Source organism: Puma concolor, chromosome C1 (assembly GCF_028749965.1).
Source record: "Puma concolor isolate L17-30 chromosome C1, mPumCon1.1.hap2, whole genome shotgun sequence".
NCBI classification, from domain to species: domain Eukaryota; kingdom Metazoa; phylum Chordata; class Mammalia; order Carnivora; family Felidae; genus Puma; species Puma concolor.
In genome coordinates, this window is record NC_141674.1 from 111,936,975 (window position 1) to 111,954,820 (window position 17,846).

At 42.2% G+C, this 17,846-nt stretch overlaps 1 protein-coding gene across 8 annotated transcripts in view; it reads left to right on the top strand.

Annotated features, from left to right (window-relative positions):
* The first annotated feature begins 16,387 nt into the window (after positions 1-16,387).
* Positions 16,388-17,846, top strand: part of IWS1 (interacts with SUPT6H, CTD assembly factor 1) — a 50,763-nt gene continuing 49,304 nt past the window's right edge. For 6 of the 8 annotated variants that reach the window (XR_015255145.1, XR_015255144.1, XR_015255146.1 and 3 more), the window contains exon 1: positions 16,388-16,697. Coding sequence is in view for 5 of the 8 variants with exons in the window: in XM_086718321.1 (XP_086574447.1) it covers positions 16,664-16,697 (34 nt within the window). In the remaining 3 variants the exon portion in view is untranslated. The remainder of the gene's footprint in view (positions 16,698-17,846) is intronic. The other 2 variants (XM_086718319.1, XM_025912345.2) reach the window with 1 other exon arrangement.

The window sequence follows — 17,846 nt, forward strand, 5'->3', positions numbered from 1 at the left end:
TGGGGTGGGGGCTCACATGGCACGTAGCCTCTCTGGGTTAGACACCATTTCACTCCCGCAGGATTGGTGAGCTACAGCTCCCAGAAATGGTGAGTTCCTTGCTCTGGGACCCCCTGCACCAGGCTGGGTCCTCTATGGCCCTCTTCCTCTGCCCTCATGAAAGAAAAAAGCAGAACAGAATATTTGTGCCGAAGAAAGCAATTTATATCTCTAGCCAGAGTCTGTGTTAAACAGAATTTGACAGAAACACCTTTTGGTTACCTACAAACTTCTTTCCCACTTTGTTTTTCACATTTGACATTGATATCATAAGCATTTTCCTACGCTGTACCAAACTTTAATCACCTGTCTTTAAGGACAGCATTCAAGTCCCTCCTATAAATGTCCCATCATTTGTGTAATCATCCTCCCTGGATGGACATCGGCAGGCACCCAATGCTTTGCTATTACCCACAACACTGCAATGAACGAATCTGTGCTCACAGCCCTGTTTGCATGATGGCGCTACAGGAAGGCTAAAGAAGGGAACTTATTGAAACAAGGGGCATGAACACCCAGCAAAATGGTGTGCATGTCACTGCAGGGACCTGGCCTGGCTGCTGTGTGAGCTGGCGGGGCTCACAGTTTCCACTGCTGAGGTACCCCAAGCCCAGGAAATCAGAAAGAGGGGCTGATGGCAGTCGGGGCAGGCTCTTCCTGTTTGTCACACCTGTGACCAGACTTGGCTCTTAGGCAGCCTAATGTGACTGCCACAATTCTCCCCAAGACACAGATATTTTGTGAATTTCTAAAAATACGTTTTTGAGCTGAGCCCAAATGCCTCCGTAGGACAACTTATGCGTCATTGTGTTTCTGTCCAATGATCAAGCCCGTTGTAATATTGCCATAGCAACTGAAACAGAGTATAAGGAGCATTTCACTGTACCTCTACCAGCACATCCTGGAGTGACCTGAAGTTGCTTGTTTCCTGGTGGCCCTGATCTTCCCCTCTAGCCTACAGCAGCCAAGTTACCCATTAACTCTATAAAATAACACAGCTGGCCGCATAGGTCTCTGTGGCTGAGTTGCTCTTTAGAATGTTTTAGAATTCTCAGTCTCAGGGAACTAGCACTTATGGAGTGCTTCCTAGGTGCTGGGCTCTATACAGGTGCCATCACATAGCCTCATCACAACCCTACAAGTTAGGATGCCTATCCTTGTTTCATAGTCGGGAAGTTAAAACCAAAGAGGTTAAGAAACTTGTGTACATCACACAGCTAGACGTGTCACGGGCAAGATTTGAATCGAGATCTGCCTGACTCCAAGACCAGTGCTCATTGTACATCAACCCTCAAACAAACCTGGACTCCCTCCTCCCCCAACCCCCAGGGATGGAGGAGACATATTCTTTTTAGAAATTTTCAGGAGGGGTGCTTCTTCAACTTGCTTGCCCTGGCCCAGGATCAGAAGAGACTCTCATTTCTGTGGTCTCTGAGGTTCAAGGGCAAGGAATATCTGGGAATGTGTGGGGCTTAAATGCCTCCCTGGAAACACAATTATGCACAGTACAGAAGTGTATACCACATGACTCACTTTATCTGTGCAGTTCAGGGTTTCTCAATCTTGGCACTATTGACATTCTTTGTTGGCAGGTTGGGAACAGCTGTCCTATGCACCGTGAGATGTTTAGCAGGAACCCTGGACCCCCCACCCTGTGCTATCAAAATGTGTCCAAATATTGCCAGACGACTCCTGGGGGACAAAACCATTCCCAGCTGAGAACCAAAGTATAGCTCATAGGTCCAGGTGCAGTTGAGACTGAAAGAGGAGAACATCAAGGGCCAGAAGGGGATGTCCTCTTGGAAGGGGTGACCCCGCACTTGGCCTCCTGGAATGGCAGAAAGATATGCTCAGAATAAGATATGGAGGCTGCAGAGAAGGGGCTATCGGACTGCTGCCCCCGGAGGACATGCCAAGGAAATGACTATTTTTTGGCAAGCCCAAGTATTTCATCCTCCCTGGGTCAGAGACCATGAGATAGACATTGCTGGACTGGGCAGAACTTGGATCCAAAGTCCCCATGAACCAGGGGGGCACCTGCCAGCTCAGTCCAGAAGAAAATGACTCATCCCTGATCGTGCTTTATTATCACAACCCCTGTGAGGAATCCACCCAGAGGTTTCTCCAAGCAGCAGAAGGGGCAAAGCAGGGGCACAAAATAGAAGAGTCACTTTCTCCCTTCTGGAGAGCTGCAGGAAATCCGGGGGATAAATCTCAGTCTTGGGTCCTGGTACGTAAACCTGAGCCTCTGGTCACAAACCTCTGGGGACCTCTGCCCCATGCGCAGGGTGAATGGCATCCTGATGACTAATTTGATTGCCCTGGGGAGGTTAAGGTAATTGGAGGAGAAGGCAAAACTTGATTATGTGGCAACGCAATAAACCAAGGGACCTGGGTAATGATGTTGATGATGCAGATTGTGATGATAGTAATGATACCTTGTCCATCTCTTGGAAGAGGTTGAGGGGGAGCGGGGCATTGTGAAGAGTTTCATTTCTGAGAAGAGAAGCGTTAGGATAGAGTTCTTAACCCTGGCTGGAATACTGTGTGTGTATAAAGACTAGTTTCTCTTCCCTCTGGTCCCATATCTGGGATACTCTTTCCAACCTTGTCCACAGGGGTGGCCACAGAACGAAGGTAAGTAATGCGCTCCACTTCCAGGCCCCGTGACACCCTGTGCTCTCTCTCTTCCCTCTGCTGATAACATGCAGAGCATCCAGCAGTGGATTCTGAGGCCCTAAGGAATGGTGAAGCCACAATATGGAAGGAGTCTGGGTTCCTGAATGACCGCTGGGAACAGAGTGCCACCGCCACCGCACTACTGATCCCACTGCCCATTTACAAGAGCAAGAAATACATTTTTTTGTGTCAAGCCACTGACATTTGTTATGTGTTTTTACCCTACCATAATTAAAACATGATCCCTCTCCCATCCAAATGTGCCTTTGTCCTTTAAACACCAGCTCAAATATTCTTCCGGGAAGTTGGCCCTGACTACTATAGTTCACTCTAGGCTCTAATGTCTACAGCACTTGTTAGTCAGATCACGTGACTTACCTTTTAGCATGGATTTTTTTCAAAGTAGGGATTCCTGATGGACTGTAAGTTTCTCAAGACAAGAATCAAATGTTAGGGTTCTTTGTATCTTCACAGGGCCTAATAAAGATAATGGGGGTACCTGGGTGGCTCAGTCGGTTGAGTGTCTGACTTCAGCTCAGGTCATGATCTTGCAGTTCATGAGTTCAAGCCCCACATCGGGCTCACTGCTGTCAGCCTGTCAGCACGGAGCCTGCTTTGGATCCTCTGTTCCCCTCTTTGGGCCCCTCCCTCACTTGAGCTCTCCCCCAAATAAATAATTATTTTTAAAAAAGATAATAACTATCACCTATATCATTTCCCAAGAAGTATTATTTACGTATAAACACATTTAATCCTCATAACAACTCTATAAGATAAATACTATGATTATCCTCAACTCGTAGATGAGAAAGTTGAAGCACAGAGAGGTTAAGTAATTTGTCCAAGGTCACACAGCTAGAAAGTGACAGAGCCAGGATTAGAACCCATAAACTTGAGTAATGAATGAGCTTCCAATAGTCATACCATCTTAACTATAATTGTTCTAGGAATGTTAGCTTGTACATCCAGTTGAACCTGCTGCCTCTTCTGGGCAGAGGGCCATGGTGTCGATCCCTTCTGTTCCAGTATCTGAAGCTGGCTAGACACTGAGGAGCTGTCACTCACACCTACTGGCTGAGGGAACTGAAGACCAGTTGGAAACATATTGTGCAGGTAGGGTAGGGCAGGATTTGCTCTTGTTGCTGGCACGTGTGTACTACCCAGCACCCTGGGGGGAAAAAATGTCAAACAGTCCATGAAACTTCACTGTGGCTTTAGATTGGTTTTGAAAAAATAACACTTTTTTTGCATAGTCCCTAAAACTAGAGATTATAACCAACCCCTAGTAACTTAAAATTTCTCTTTAATCTGCTCTTGAAATAATTATCTTTCCAGCTTTACATTTGCTGTTAAACCAAGACCCAAGAATATCAACTGTCTTCAAATAGACTATTGGAGCCGAAAGGAAGGCCGGGATCTCGAGGTGGCCTGTTGTGCAACTCTCTTACTGACCCAGTCACTCAGTCACTTGCTTGGTGGGTGTTTACTAAGGCCCTGCTCTGCAGTAAATCATCCTGGGTTTTAGGGTGTAGGGGGCTTCACACAGTCCCTATGCCTTAGTCCTTGCACAGGACAAATGGAAAGAACTTGCCAAGTAATCTTCTCTTTGTTTGTTTCTTAAAAAAAATTTTTTTTAATGTTTATTTATTTTTGACAGAGAGACACAGCATGAGCAGGGGAGGGGCAGAGAGAGAGGGAGACAGAATCGGAAGCAGGCTCTAGGCTCCGAGCTGTCACCACAGAGCCCAACTCGGGGCTTGAAGTCACGGACCTCGAGATCATGACCTGAGCAGAAGTCAGACGCTCAACCGACTGAGCCACCCAGGTGCCCCATGTTTGTTTGTTTCTAATCAAAGAATTCCACACATCTCCCCTATGGGCTGGACTTAGTGATTTGCTTCCAAATAATAAAGAATGGAAAATGAGAAATAGTAATTTAACATTAGAGAGACTTAGAAGATACCACCTTAGCTCCAAGTGTTATAGGCTGAAAGGTGTGCCCCCAGATTTCATGTGGAAGCTCTATCCTCCCAATACCTCACAATGTGCTGTATTTGGAAAGATGGCCTTTAAAAGAGGTAATTAAGGAGAAATGAGGTCATTAGGATGGTCCTAATCCAAACTAACCAAAGTCCTTATAAGAAAAGGTGAGGTCACAGAAATACACAAAAGAAAGACCATGTGAAGACAGAGGGAGAAGGTGGCCATCTAGAAGCCAAGGAGAGAATTCTGCGGCCACATTGACCTTGGATCCAGAACTGTGAGGAAACAAATCCCTGTTGGTTAAGCTGCCCAGTGTGTGTTATTCATCACAGCAGCCCCAGCAGACTAATTTTTCCTCATCCACGAAGTGACCAAGTTTAGCATCATTTGCATTAAGTCGTCCCTAGGCTGTGATAAGAAGGGTGCTTTACTGTGTGGTATTCTTGCCCAAAGCCTCAACCCCAGTCTAATCATGAGAAAAACATCAGGCAAACCAAACTGAGGGACATCCTACCAAACACCTGACCAGGATGCCTCAGAACTGCCAAGATCATGAAAGACAAGGGAAATTCAAGAAACTGTCACAGACCAGAGGAGACTAAGGAGACATGACAATTAAATGCAATGTGGTGTACTGGAAGGGGTGCTGGGACAGAAAAAGGACATGTGTAGAAACAGTTGAAATCTAAATACAATCTATGGTTTTGTTAATCGTATGTGCCAGCGTTGGTTTTTTGATTTTGACAAATGTGATGATAACCAGTAATGTCAGATGTTAATACCAAGGACTCTGGGCAAGGGATATATGAATCTATGCCACTTTGGCAAATTTTCTGTAGTTCTAAAATCATTCCAAAATTAAAAGTATTAAAAACCAAAGACTCCAGTTGAGACCCTATTTTCAATTCTTTGGGTTGTATACCAAGAAGTGGAATTGTTGGGTCATACGGTAATCTTATATTTAACGTTTTGAGGAACAGCCAAACCTTTTCACAATGGCTGTACAATTTTACATTCCCATGAACAACTGTATGATTTCAATTTCTCTGCGTCCTCAACACTAGTTAGTTTCCATTATTTTGGTTATGGGTATTCTAGTTGGTGTGAAGTGGTATCCTATTGTGGCTTTGACTTGCATGTTTTAAAAATGACTAATGATGCTGAGCATCTTTCTGTGTGCTTTTTAGCCACTCATATATCTTCTTTGGAAAAATGTCTATTCAAGGCCTTTGCCTATATTTAAAATTGGGTGTTTTCCCTCTTGTTACTGAGTTGTAGAAGTTCTTCATGTATTCCAAATATTAAAAGCCCTTATCAGATTTGCAAACGTGTTCTTCCATTCTGTGGGTTGCCTTTTCATTCCCCCGATAGTGATCCTTTGATGCACAGAAGGTTTTAGTTTAAAGGAAGTCCACTTTATGTATTTTTAATTTTGTTACCTTTGCTTTTGGTGTCATATTCAAGATACCATTGCTAAATTCAAGGTCATGTAGATTTGCTTCTAAGTTTTTTTTTCTGAAAGTCTTATGGCTCTAGCTCTTATATGTAGGTCTCTTTTTTTTTGCATAAGGTGTAAGATAAAGGTCCAGCTTCATTTTTTTTGTATGTGGATATCCAGTTTTCCCAACACTGTTTATTAAAGAGACTGTTCTTTTCTCATTGAATGGTCTTGGCACCCTTGTCAAAAATCAGTTGACCATAGGGACACCTGGGTAGCTCAGTTGGTTAAGCATCCAACTTCTGTTCAGGTCATGATCTCACAAGTCGTGGGTTCAAGCCCCGTGTTGGGCTCTGTTCTGACAGTGTGAAGTTTGGAGCCTGCTTCAGATTCTGTGTCTCCCTTTTCTCTCTCTGCCCCTCCCCAGCTCATTCTCTCTCTCTCTCTCTCTCTCTCTCTCTCTCTCTCTCTCTTTCTCTCTCAAAAATAAATAAATATACAAAAATTTTTAAAAAATCAGTTGACCATAGATGTGAAGGTTTATCTTTGGACTCTTTATTCTATTGGCCTATATGTCAATCTTTATGCCAATGCTATACTGTTTTGATAATGTAGCTTTGTAGTAAATTTTGAAATTAGGAAGTGTGAATCCTCCAATTTTGTTCTTATTCAAGATTATTTTGACTCTTCAGGAGTTCCTTGAAATTCCACATGAATTTTTGGATGGGTTTTTCCATTTCTGCAAAATAAAAATGCCATTGAGATTTGATAGGGATTACATGGAGTATGCATTTTGGGTAGTATCACCATCTTAACAATATTAAGTCTTCTGATCCATGAATATTAGATACCTTTTCATTTATTTATATCTTCTTTTATTGCTTTTGGCAATGTTTTATAGTTTTCAGTGCACAAGTCTTGCCAATCTTTGGTTAAATTTATTCCTAAGTACTTAATTCTTTTTGACACTATTGTAAATGGGTTGTTTTCTTAATTTTCTTTCTTTTCTTCTTTTTCATGACTAGTGTACATAAGTGAAACTAATATTTGTGTTTTGTTTATGTCTTCTGCAACTTTGCTATCCATAGTAGCATTATTCACAGTAGCCAAAAGGTGGAAACTATTCAAGTGTCCACTAGCAGAAGAATGGATTTTTTTTATTTTTTATTATATGAAATTTATTGTCAAATTAGTTTCCATAAGAATGGATTTTTTTAATGTGGTATAGACATACAGTCGAGTATTATTTATCCATAAAAAAAATGAAGTCCTGACACATGTGACAACACTGATGAGCCTTGAAAATATGCTAAGTGAAATAAGCCAGATACAAAAGGCAAAATACTGTATGATTCTACTTATATGGAACATATAGAATGACCAAATTCACTGAGAAAGAAAGGTTAGAAGTTACCAGGGCCTGTGGGGGAGGGAAAATGGGGAATTACTGCTTAATGGATACAGAGTTTCTGTTTGGAGTGATGAAAACATTTGGAAATACATAGGGGTGATGGTTACATAACTTTGTGAATGTAATTAATACCACTCAACTGTGCACTTAAAAATGGCTTAAAAGACAAGTTTTATGTTATATGTATTTTACCACAATTTTAAAGAATAGTAAAAAAAAAAAAAAAAAAAAGGCGGCTATGAAAGTCACTTGGTTCAACCATGGTTCCAAAGCTGAATTCCTTTATGACCACTGGCAGTCTCTGCTTACACACTTTCAGTGATGTGGAGCTCACCACAAAAGAACCCCAAACCCAAACCCAAACCAAACCAAACTGAAACAAAACAAAAACAAAGAATTTTTTTGTAACTTGAATAATTCTTCAGTCACACACGCATAATTATGTATTGAAGTGGGGTTTTGCTCAGGGAAGGGCACACATGTATGGTTTCTACACAAGGTGAGACCAGATGAGTCCATGAAGACATCTTTGCTTGGATCATCGGGATTGAAAATGAAGCCCAATCATAGCAAATTGACCTGGGTAGCTGCCACACCATGGGCAAGTGGACTGGAACTTCTAGCTTTCAAATTATGGGCTGTAACCTATGAGTGGGCTGTATCATTTGATATGACATGACAAAATTAAATAGAATCAACTAGAAGTTATCACATGGACCAAAACTAAGCATTATGTGTTATAAAAAACTTGACAGCCTTTTCCCATCCTCTTCCCTGGCCCCCCGACAGACAACTGGTACATTGTTTCTTATAGAATTTTCAAATTTTTAAAATATACTTAGAAGCGACAACAAACATATGTTATCCTCCCTTTGTCACAAAAGATGGGATTCACTGTTCTGCATTTTGCATTTTTTTCACTGAATCCAGTTTAGAAAATTTTTTATAGCAGTACATAAGGGAGTTTCCTCATTTTTTGTTATAGCTACATAATATTCCATTGTATAAGTATATCATAATTTTGTGATCGTTCCTTTTTGGATATTTAGGTTATCTCCAAAATTTTGCAAGTAGTGCTGCAATTTTTGTAGATATGTAACTTGTACATGGTTAAGTATATTTGTAGGATACATTTGCTGAGGCATATGCATTTGTAATTTTTATAAACATTTCCAAACTGCCTTCTGTAGAGGGCTGTACAAATATACTCCCACAGCACCTGATGGAAGGGCCTCTTTCTCTATGGTCTCATCAATAGAATGTTAATCAGATTTTTGTAATCTGAGAAGTAAAAAATAATATCTCAATATGCTTTATTTGCTTTTGTCTTATTTTGCTTTTATCTTATTTTAGGGTGAATATCTTTTCATGTATCTTAGAGCCACTAATCTTCTGTGAATTGTCATTATTTACCCATTTGTCTATTATTAGTCTTCCTATTGATTTCTCCTATAATCTCTTAGGGAGATTAGCCCTTGGTCTCTAATATGAGTTGAAAAAAAAATTCTTTTCTTAATCATTTATATTTTGATTGGGCTAATGGCGTGTTGTTTTTGCCATGTGCACATTTTAATTTTTATTAAATTTAACTTTATTAAATTTAAATTTATTAAATTAAACTTCTTTTAAGTTTTTATTTAAAAAATTTTTTTTTTCTTCAACGTTTTTATTTTATTTATGGGACAGACAGAGACAGAGCATGAACGGGGGAGGGGCAGAGAGAGAGGGAGACACAGAATCGGAAACAGGCTCCAGGCTCCGAGCCATCAGCCCAGAGCCTGACGCGGGGCTCGAACTCGCGGACCGCGAGATCGTGACCTGGCTGAAGTCGGACGCTTAACCGACTGCGCCACCCAGGCGCCCCTAAGTTTTTATTTTAATATAGTCAAATGTTTCCATTTTTTATGGCTTTTGGCCTTTCAATCTTTGTTGGAAAGTCATTTTCTGTTCATATTTACTAAGGAATTGTTAGGTTGGGTTTTTGTTTTCTGTTTTAGTTGTCCACATAAATAAAGTTATACCATTTATAGCATTTTATGAGTATTTTTTTACTTAATATAATGTGGATATCCACGTGAGAGCTAAAGATTCACTTCAATTATATTAGTGGCCATGTGGTAAGCCATGGTACCGGTGTTTAGTGATTCATTATCCGCTATTAATGAACTTTCAAGTGAGTCTCTGTTTTCTTTTTTTTTTAATTTTTTTATTTTTATTTTTTTATTTTTTTCCAATATATGAAGTTTATTGTCAAATTGGTTTCCATACAACACCCAGTGCTCATCCCAAAAGGTGCCCTCCTCAATACCCATCACCCACCCTCCCCTCCCTCCCACCCCCCATCAACCCTCAGTTTGTTCTCAGTTTTTAACAGTCTCTTATGCTTTGGCTCTCTCCCACTCTAACCTCTTTTTTTTTTTTTTCTGTTTCTGTTAAGTTTCTCAGGATCCACATAAGAGTGAAACCATATGGTATCTGTCTTTCTCTGTATGGCTTATTTCACTTAGCATACATAACACTCTCCAGTTCCATCCATGTTGCTACAAAGGGCCATATTTCATTCTTTCTCATTGCCACATAGTACTCCATTGTGTATATAAACCACAATTTCTTTATCCATTCATCAGTTGATGGACATTTAGGCTCTTTCCATAATTTGGCTATTGTTGAGAGTGCTGCTATGAACATTGGGGTACAAGTGCCCCTATGCATCAGTACTCCTGTATCCCTTGGGTAAATTCCTAGTAGTGCTATTGCTGGGTCATAGGGTAGGTCTATTTTTATTTTTTTGAGGAACCTCCACACTGTTTCCCAGAGTGGCTGCACCAATTTGCATTCCCACCAACAGTGCAAGAGGGTTCCCGTTTCTCCACATCCTCTCCAGCATCTATAGTCTCCTGATTTGCTCATTTTGGCCACTCTGACTGGCGTGAGGTGATATCTGAGTGTGGTTTTGATTTGTATTTCTGTGATGAGGAGCGACGTTGAGCATCTTTTCATGTGCCTGTTGGCCATCCGGATGTCTTCTTTAGAGAAGTGTCTATTCATGTTTTCTGCCCATTTCTTCACTGGGTTATTTGTTTTTTGGGTGTGGAGTTTGGTGAGCTCTTTGTAGATTTTGGATACTAGCCCTTTGTCCGATATGTCATTTGCAAATATCTTTTCCCATTCCGTTGGTTGCCTTTTAGTTTTGTTGGTTGTTTCCTTTGCTGTGCAGAAGCTTTTTATCTTCATAAGGTCCCAGTAGTTCATTTTTGCTTTTAATTCCCTTGCCTTTGGGGATGTGTCGAGTAAGAGATTGCTACGGCTGAGGTCAGAGAGGTCTTTTCCTGCTTTCTCCTCTAGGGTTTTGATGGTTTCCTGTCTCACATTCAGGTCCTTTATCCATTTTGAGTTTATTTTTGTGAATGGTGTGAGAAAGTGGTCTAGTTTCAATCTTCTGCATGTTGCTGTCCAGTTCTCCCAGCACCATTTGTTAAAGAGACTGTCTTTTTTCCATTGGATGTTCTTTCCTGCTTTGTCAAAGATTAGTTGGCCATACGTTTGTGGGTCTAGTTCTGGGGTTTCTATTCTATTCCATTGGTCTATGTGTCTGTTTTTGTGCCAATACCATGCTGTCTTGATGATGACAGCTTTGTAGTAGAGGCTAAAGTCTGGGATTGTGATGCCTCCTGCTTTGGTCTTCTTCAAAATTACTTTGGCTATTCGGGGCCTTTTGTGGTTCCATATGAATTTTAGGATTGCTTGTTCTAGTTTTGAGAAGAATGCTGGTGCAATTTTGATTGGGTTTGCATTGAATGTGTAGATAGCTTTGGGTAGTATTGACATTTTGACAGTATTTATTCTTCCAATCCATGAGCATGGAATGTTTTTCCATTTCTTTATATCTTCTTCAATTTCCTTCATAAGCTTTCTATAGTTTTCAGCATACAGATCTTTTACATCTTTGGTTAGATTTATTCCTAGGTATTTTATGCTTCTTGGTGCAATTGTGAATGGGATCAGTTTCTTTATTTGTCTTTCTCAACGTTTATTTATTTTGGGGACAGAGAGAGACAGAGCATGAACGGGGGAGGGGCAGAGAGAGAGGGAGACACAGAATCGGAAACAGGCTCCAGGCTCTGAACCATCAGCCCAGAGCCTGACGCGGGGCTCGAACTCACCGACCGCGAGATCGTGACCTGGCTGAAGTCGGACGCTTAACCGACTGCGCCACCCAGGCGCCCCATCTTTATTTGTCTTTCTGTTGCTTCATTATTAGTGTATAAGAATGCAACTGATTTCTGTACATTGATTTTTTATCCTGCAACTTTGCTGAATTCATGTATCAGTTCTAGCAGACTTCTGGTGGAGTCTATCGGATTTTCCATGTATAATATCATGTCATCTGCAAAAAGTGAAAGCTTGACTTCATCTTTGCCAATTTTGATGCCTTTGATTTCCTTTTGTTGTCTGATTGCTGATGCTAGAACTTCCAACACTATGTTAAACAACAGCGGTGAGAGTGGACATCACTGTCGTGTTCCTGATCTCAGGGAAAAAGCTCTCAGTTTTTTCCCATTGAGGATGATGTTAGCTGTGGGTTTTTCATAAATGACTTTTATGATCTTTAAGTATGTTCCTTCTATCCCGACTTACTCGAGGGTTTTTATTAAGAAAGGTTGCTGAATTTTGTCAAAGGCCTTTTCTGCATCGATTGACAGGATCATATGGTTCTTATCTTTTCTTTCATTAATGTGATGTATCACATTGATTGATTTGCGAATGTTGAACCAGCCCTGCAGCCCAGGAATGAATCCCACTTGATCATGGTGAATAATTCTTTTTATATGCTGTTGAATTCGATTTGCTAGTATCTTATTGAGAATTTTTGCATCCATATTCATCAGGGATATTGGCCTGTAGTTCTCTTTTTTTACTGGGTCTCTGTCTGGTTTAGGAATCAAAGTAATACTGGCTTCATAGAATGAGTCTGGAAGTTTTCCTTCCCTTTCTATTTCTTGGAATAGCTTGAGAAGAATAGGTATTATCTCTGCTTTAAACGTCTGGTAGAACTCCCCTGGGAAGCCATCTGGTCCTGGACTCTTATTTGTTGGAAGATTTTTGATGACTGATTCAATTTAATCGCTGGTTATGGGTCTGTTCAAGCTTTCTATTTCCTCCTGATTGAGTTTTGGAAGTGTGTGGGTGTTTAGGAATTTGTCCATTTCTTCCAGGTTGTCCAGTTTGTTGGCATATAATTTTTCGTAGTATTCCCTGATAATTGCTTGTATCTCTGAGGGATTGGTTGTAATAATTCCATTTTCATTCATGATGTTATCTATTTGGGTCATCTCCCTTTTCTTTTTGAGAAGCCTGGCTAGAGGTTTATCAATTTGTTTATTTTTTCAAAAACCCAACTCTTGGTTTCGTTGATCTGCTCTACAGTTTTTTTAGATTCTATATTGTTTATTTCTGCTCTGATCTTTATTATTTATCTTCTGCTGGATTTAGGCTGTCTTTGCTGTTCTGCTTCTATTTCCTTTAGGTGTGCTGTTAGGTTTTGTATTTGGGATTTTTCTTGTTTCTTGAGATGAGTCTCTGTTTTCAGTATTACAAACAAAGGGGTGGGACAAACCTTAGGTGTGTCCCGGTGAGTTGCGAGGCTGGAATGTGAGAGAAGGACCACAGGGCCAGGTGTGGAGGCCTAGGATGTACTCGTTCCATTGGTTTTTGCACTAGTGGGGGCCCCCTAGCGGCTCAAGCACAAGGAGGATGGTCAGACGTGGAGACCTGGCTTCTCTGACATAGAACGATAAAACTAAGGGGCTTTGAAATCTTCTGATTCAACACTCTCATCTGACACACGAGGAAACTGAGACTCAAAGGGGGCTCAGCAAGCACAATAGGCCCAGAGCTTGGCCCAGAAACCAGATCTCTGAGCCCCGGTTCGCAACTCTGCCAGCGTCAAGCCACTTCATATATGGTGTAACCTCACTCCCGGAAATGTGTGGCAAGTTACAGTTGTCTCAAAAGCCTGACCGAATAAATCTTGCATGTACTTAGTGTCTCTAGGTTATCATCCAAGGAAAAGAGTGGACTGCTGCAAGCCCTTCCTCCCTTCATCTCTTCTCTGTCCTTAGTATCTTTTGTGGGAGAAACAGCCTCCCTTTTGGGTGCATCTCCCCCCCCCCCCCCCCCACCAGCATGGACCAACCATGATGGGGCTAGAGTGGGGCCTGGGGATTGGAGAAACACCAGCCCTTAAAAGGCAAGGCAGCCAAAACTCAGAAAGGCACATCTGTGTTGCTCTAGCATTTCTCTATCAGGGGGCCCTAAGGGACAGCCAGCTGGTGAAAAGGCTCTGGGAAACTCTCTTGGACCTGTGTTTACATTGACAAGCACACAGCTTTAACTAAACCTCTGTTTATTTAGTTCAAAAGGTTTGTCCTGTCTCACTAACTATGGTATTGGCTTCCTGAGTACAAAAACTAGATCTGATACTTCTTTGTAGCCTTCTGGGTCTCAGCACATTGCTGCACGTTCAGTCAGCTTCTGTCTCTCTCCAAACCACTGGGGCAGATAGAATCTTTATGTCAAAATTCAGTAATTATTCTCACTTGGCAATGAGAAAGAATGAAATCTGGCCTTTTGCAGCAATGTGGATGCAGCTGGAGGGTATTATGCTAAGTGAAATAAGTCAGGCAGAGAAAGACAGACACCATATGTTTTCACTCATATGTGGATCCTGAGAAACTTAACAGAAGACCAGGGGCGGGGGGGGGGGGGAGGGGGAAAAAGTTACAGAGAGGGAGGGAGCAAACCATAAGAGACTCTTAAATACTGAGAACAAACTGAGGGTTGATGGGGGGTGGGGGAAAGGGGAAAGTGGGTGATGGGCACTGAGGAGGGCACCTGTTGGGATGAACACTGGGTGCTGTATGGAAACCAATTTGAAAATAAATTATATTTAATATAAAAAATAAATAAAATTCACTAATTATTCTCCTGCAATTGCATTGTTTAGTCCAATCAGTTTAATGGCTGTTGGTCTTGTCCCTCCAGTGAAATTATAAGCTCTTTACAGCAGGATTTGCATTGGGTTCCCTTCCACTGAAACTTCCTAATCATCTTGCTTTATTTACACAGGTACAATCTCACCCATTCTCACCTGCTCTCTTCCAAAGAGAGCCTAGATTCTGGGGTCTCCTCTATCAAAGGAAGGAAAGTTAATATTTTAATCTTATACCTTTGGTTTAATCTTATACCTTATACCTTTGTTAATTTCTTATTCTGATTCTCATAAAAGCCTGAGAAAATGTCATTCCCACAGTTGGGGGCAGACTTAGATTTCAAAGCTGTTTCTATTACCCAGGGAAAGGGATGAACTCTTACAAGAAAATAAGAATTTCTAGGGAGAAACCACCCCTCTCTCTTCCTTCCCTTTCCATGTCCATTTCTGGAGCCTAGAACTGGGTTCTGCCAGCATCCTCTTACTGGCTAACAAAGGGTTCAAGGATTATCAAAGCAGGAATGTGTCGTGAGTAAGAGTACTTTGAGCACTTATAGCAGAGCTGGCATGGGAGAATCCACATCTCTCAAGCCCAGGGTAGGAGATGGACTTTCCAGGGCACCACATGAGGCCTTACAACAAGCTAGGCATACCTAGAAATCCAGTCTAAGATGTATGCTTTGCTAACAAAAGATCCAATGTATGCAGGTCTACACCTTCTGGGGAATCTTTGCTTACCTCTACCGGCCCTCTTCTAATCAAAAGGCAGGAACATTCTCTGCTTTGTCTAAGGCAAAAACAAACAAGGAAATGGATTTTATTCAGATTGTGATAGGGAGAGCACTCCAGATATGAAAATCACAATGTCTACACAGGTTGTTTCTGCCTTAGATTTTCATAGGAAGAAAAGTGGGATGATGTATACTTGAGATTGATTTACAAGCAGAAGTTCCAGTCAGGTGAACAGAAAAGTGCTTATCTCTGTGTCTAGGTAGTTTCAGGGGGGAGGGCAGAATTCTAATCTCAGCAAAATATTCATGAAACAGAGAACAGGAAGTTGCGGGGTCTGAGTCTGACCTTATGAGCAGGCTCAGACAAAAGGGGAGGTCTTTACCTGGCCTTGTCAAAGGTGAACAAAGGGTCAGGAAAGAGTGGAGCGTGAGTTTTATCTAGGTCATAGGCAGAAGAGTGGTTCTTCACAGTAAGCGGTTGCGAGATAACTGATAAGTCAGGAAGTTTCTTAACCATTGCTATTCACCAAGGGCATGGGACTCAAGTAAAGTTTAACAATGTCTTTTATCAGGGGACCTATCTGGAAGCAAAAACTTGTACTTCCTATTGTTGACCAAATGGCTTCTTAAGACGGAAACTGAGTCGTTAAAGATACAAGAAAGGAAAAAAAAAGATGACTTGCAAGTCGGCCCTTTCCATCACGCCAGTTAGTAACGCACCAGAGCTCCCTAGGCTTTGAACTACAAGTCCCAGAAAGCAACGTGCCACTTCCTTCCCGTACTAAGGGCGGGAATCAAGCGCCTCGCTGCATGACGGGAACCCTGATTATTTGGCCGTAGGATGCAGATGTAATTGTAGCGTGTCTTCATTTTCCAAAAGCGTAACTCAGAAGATCCTGAACCAAGGCGCGCGAGAAGAGAACCAATAAAGTAACATTAACATCTCCGCGGGGGACAGACCCGATCCCTCTAAAGGAAGGTATTTAACTGAAGCCAGAGAGCCCGCTCAATTTACCCAGGAGTCTCCTTTCCGGCCACGCTGTGCGTCATTACCGTTGCGTCTTTTCATTGGCCAGATGGCAGGGGACGACGCCTGCGCGCTGCATCCCTTTGAGGGTCGTGGGCAGACGCCATTTTGGCCCCAGAGGTGTTTCTGGGAAGTAGATCGCCGAGCCGCACGCCTGCTGGCCTGCCGGGTGCGGCCCCTTGTGTCGCGGCATTTAGTGTTTGCGACTGCTGCTGCTGCGGTTTTATTCTCCTCATCCTCGAAACCCTCTAGTCGAGCGGGAGCCTCTGAGCACTGGGCCGCGCCATTGGGGTTCACACCGCCAGGAAGGAGGTGACGGGGGCGGCGCGGGGCGCGGACACTCCCCGCCGAGAGCCCGCCTGCCATGGATTCGGAATATTACAGCGGCGACCAGTCAGGTGGGGCAGGGACTTGGGGGACAGGGCTGGGGGGTCGAAGTGGTTATTCCGCGGGGCTTGATCTCTCACCCCCGTGGGGTAGGGGAGGGAGGCCCTAAGAGGTTCCCTCCCCGACGGAGCCCTCCGAGGACAGTGAGGTGAAGCTCAAAGAGCCCGTCGGTCTGCTGCGACCCCGAAGTTAGAACCTTGGAGAGGGGATTCTAAACGGAGAGCCGTCTTCTGAATCGGCGAAGGTTTTTGCTGAAACTGGGAAGCTACTTTCATACAAAAACCGCTTCTGTGTGCCTATCCTAGGGAAGGTCTCTCCTGTTAGGGGATTTTTTTTTTTTTCTTTTTTTCGGGAGTTGCGTCTTGCGAGAATTGAAGGGAGCGGTTCGTTGGGGGGTGCGGGATCTTTCCTAGACTTCTCACTTGGAGTTAGGGCTAGCTTAATCTCGCTTGCAACATTGGTTTCCAAGTAAGGAAAACGTAAGACCTTTGTTTGAGTTGTATAAGTATTTTAGGGTCAGGCGTGTACGACTGGCACTCACTGGTGATTTTGTGCCTTTACTTCACTTGAGATCTTTCCTCTTTGTCCTCACTTAAGTTTGATCTCCTTCCTCGTCCTGTTTATTCGGTAAACACTGGGCACCCCCTTTGCTAACACTGTGCTAGGCACCGGAGATCGAAAGACAAATAAGGCAGTTATCTAGTGGGGAAGAACGTTATGTTTCCTTTCACTTTGCATCCAGGTTCCATTAGGTATTCTCTGTCAGGAGTGCCTGAATATCTAAATGTTAATAATCTCTTTTCTGTTTCGGGTTCGCTTCGATTCCATACGTATGATAGCGAATAGTAGTAGGACTACAAACGCGTTTCCAGGCATGCACTGCTGTTTTGCCTAAAATGTTTGCCTGGTGTTTTCAGTTCGTTCTAAATTACTTTTAAATTATTTTTCAAGTAAGGAAGTACATGTAATACATGTATATGAACTAAGTGCTATAGAAGACTTGAAAAAAATTAACAGTTCCCTGATTTTTCATACTTTAAAAAATATTTATCTCCATATTCTTAACTTGTGCTCTTTCTTGTTGCATCATTTTTAGGTATTCCATAATGATTTCTTATTGTGCTAGGACAGGATTTTAGCCTCTTATGTGCCCTCTTCCC